The sequence below is a fragment of the Eurytemora carolleeae genome, unplaced genomic scaffold (assembly GCF_000591075.1).
Source record: "Eurytemora carolleeae unplaced genomic scaffold, Eaff_2.0 scaffold501, whole genome shotgun sequence".
NCBI lineage: Eukaryota > Metazoa > Arthropoda > Copepoda > Calanoida > Temoridae > Eurytemora > Eurytemora carolleeae.
Window position 1 is genome coordinate 209,743 of NW_019396608.1, and position 3,071 is coordinate 212,813.

At 25.6% G+C, this 3,071-nt stretch overlaps 1 protein-coding gene across 1 annotated transcript in view; it reads right to left on the reverse strand.

Annotated features, from left to right (window-relative positions):
- Positions 1-2,332: 2,332 nt before the first annotated feature.
- The window catches only part of LOC111706229 (uncharacterized), a gene marked incomplete in the record, with an annotated part of 6,493 nt that continues 5,754 nt past the window's right edge, over positions 2,333-3,071 (reverse strand). The window contains 2 exon segments of the mRNA XM_023479049.1: positions 2,333-2,416; positions 2,902-3,001. Of these exon segments, the coding sequence (XP_023334817.1) occupies positions 2,363-2,416; positions 2,902-3,001 (154 nt within the window).

A 3,071-nucleotide genomic window follows, 5' to 3' on the forward strand; every position in this document is an offset into this window, starting at 1 on the left:
CTATTAACTTATGTCTTTGTTTGTGAATAGATCTTTAAAATAAAATACAAATCAGATTGTGTAGAAGTCGTCTTTTTATTCATAATTCTGGGGGCTGCTGATGTATTTATAGAAATTACTCACCAGTCGTTAATTACTTCTGGATATCCGAACGAATTTGCAAACATTTCTTGAAGCCATTTTGTTATATTAGGACTTTTTTGTTATAATTAGTAAACTTAGATATTAACTAAGATATGATGCCTCTTTAAAAGTATCTTGAATTCCCCCCCCCCCCCCCCNATGAGGGGATAAGATAGACGGGAGATAAAGTGAGGTGAGGAGGGAGAGGAAGGAAGGGAGATAAATCTGATTATGTGGAAATGAGAAAAAGAAAAAAATGCTCTACATTACTCTCTTCAAAATGATTTGACTTTTTAAATTGTTGCTCATTTTATTAAACTTTAAAATGTATGATTATTATATTATTTACAAAAAGTAGTATATTTGCTTTTTTTCTGAGAACTTCACATTTTCTGCATAATAAAAACAGACAAATATAATTATTACTAATCACACCTTCTAAAACATTATTTCTTTATAAATCAAATAAAATTTTTTAACAATTTTCTGTTATTACTTTTTACTGATAGATTAGTAGATTTCTTTTTCAAATAAAATGTGAAGTTGAAAATAAAAATATATATTTATATGTATGTCTATTTTATATACATAATATATAAAACAGGATGATAATAATGCGCAGTTACTTATAAGTTATTGGCTTTCTACCTTGAATACATTTAAAATATAATTCTAATAGCATATAATTTGATTTATAAGTATTCAAACTACATAATTAGATTTATAAATATTCAAACTACATAGCTAGATTTATAAATATTCAAACTACATAATTAGATTTATAAATATTCAAACTACATAATTAGATTTATAAATATTCAAACTACATAATTAGATTTATAAATATTCAAACTACATAATTAGATTTATAAATATTCAAACTACATAATTAGATTTATAAATATTCAAACTACATAATTAGATTTATAAATATTCAAACTACATANCCAAATTTTTTGTGGGACATCTAGGGACCCCAGGGAAGGTTTATGAAAAATCAAAATTTCAAATCGTCATTAAATTTTTAAAAATTTTGAAAATCCGCGAATTATTTTTGTTTTGTTTTACGATGTACACAAAGAGAACATGTTCACAATTAATTTAGAAGATGGGCGCGAAGCGCCCTCTAAGGCTAGTATGTTTATATTTACCTAAGATGCTTATGCTATTAACAATTGCTATTTTGGAATACAGTTCTATATTTGTTTGATTTTGAACTTGTATTCCATAAATTGTATAGGTTTATTGTTACAGCGATCATATTTAACGGAGTTGATTTTTTTAAATCTTCGTTTTCTTTGCATAACAACAGAAATTTATGTTTATAACAATAATAAAAATAAATGCAAGTGTTCTCAAAATTTTCATTTTTTCCTGATGAATTCAATTTTAAAATAATTAATCACGAAATATTTTTTCGCATATTAAACAAATAAAAATGAGTAGGATTTGGATTTTTTCGGTCTAGAAACTTCATACGAAAATAATAAGAAAAAAGAGTATTTTTTCATCATTAAAATTAAAAGCTGAATATTCGCTGAAATAAAACTAGTTTAAGAAAATCTTTTTTGGCCCGGTTTTTAAAATTTCAAAATTTAAGAAAAGTGAGATAAATAATTTTAAAATGCTTAAAATGTTCATAAATCTGTTAACGTTTCTCGCTGAATCCAAATATAGGATTTAAAACGAATAAACTTTTTACAAACCTTAATATACAGTTAAAAAGAAATGTCAAGCCTTATTGACGATTTATAAAAGGATATGACGGCAATGTGGAATATAAGACGCCAAATGAACTGATCAGTCGCCACACACCTTAATCTGTTAATGCCTCTCTTGTTGCAACCTGATATTTTAAACATTTGTAATTTTGTACTCATCTGTCAGAATTCATGATATGACATTTTAAAGGTCTACGGCATCAGATTGCAAGGATTGAAGGATTAGAAGATAGAGTTTGTGTTTAAATAGTTTTAATGTATATATTTATATTCTTCAATTGTAGAAAACCAAGAATTTCAAGAGTTCTCGACACACAAGTGGAGACTGATAAAGTATTTTCAACTTTTTTCAGTTTAAATATACATTTTAGATGTTTAAATATATATTTCTTCCAAGTCAAAATGTTTCATGGGTCTAACCCAATCATCAGTTGGAATAAAACTAATATTGGAATATTATTTACAATAAAATCATTGTAAAAAATTAAACATATGTATATATATATATTTCTTTATATTTATTTCTCCTCATTTATCTCCACCTGTTCTTTCAACTTGGCTGCAGATAGAAACTAAAATATTAAATATTTTAAAATTTATGATTCAAATTTAAATTTTCAAGGATACTAGTTTTATCTAATGAAGAGGCTAGTGTAACAGATGAGTAATGTTTAAATTAATAAAAGATTAAACCAACATTTTTTATCAATCATAACTAAAGGTTTGTCGCATTCTGGCATAATAAAGTAGCAATTAATAAAATAAATCATTATTAAGGAGTATTATACATATTTAAGAAAAGAGATTTTTTGGCTGGAAATAGAAAATTTTCCGCAATAATATGTTAACTTTTCCGGATTCTAATCAAATTAATTCAATATGAAAAACCTCGATTCCTATTACGTAAACCGATGGTACATGGTTTCCGAACACAGCTTTGTTTCTGGAACATTTTGGAAACAGGGTTCAATTATGTTTACTAGCTTATCCTACTACTTATTTATTATTCTGTTTAAGAATGTTTTAAAAAAAAACTTTTAAAATTTGAATAAAAAACCTTTGATTTGGTTCCCATTTTGTTCCAGTTTTCTGTCATTGTTCTTCCAGACAGTTTTCTTTTCTTCAACATTAGGAACTGATAAGCCTCATGTATCATTCTTATTAATATTTTTATTATTAGTTTTTTTTTTGAATGGTCATAACCATTTACAGATGTTATTAGTAGAA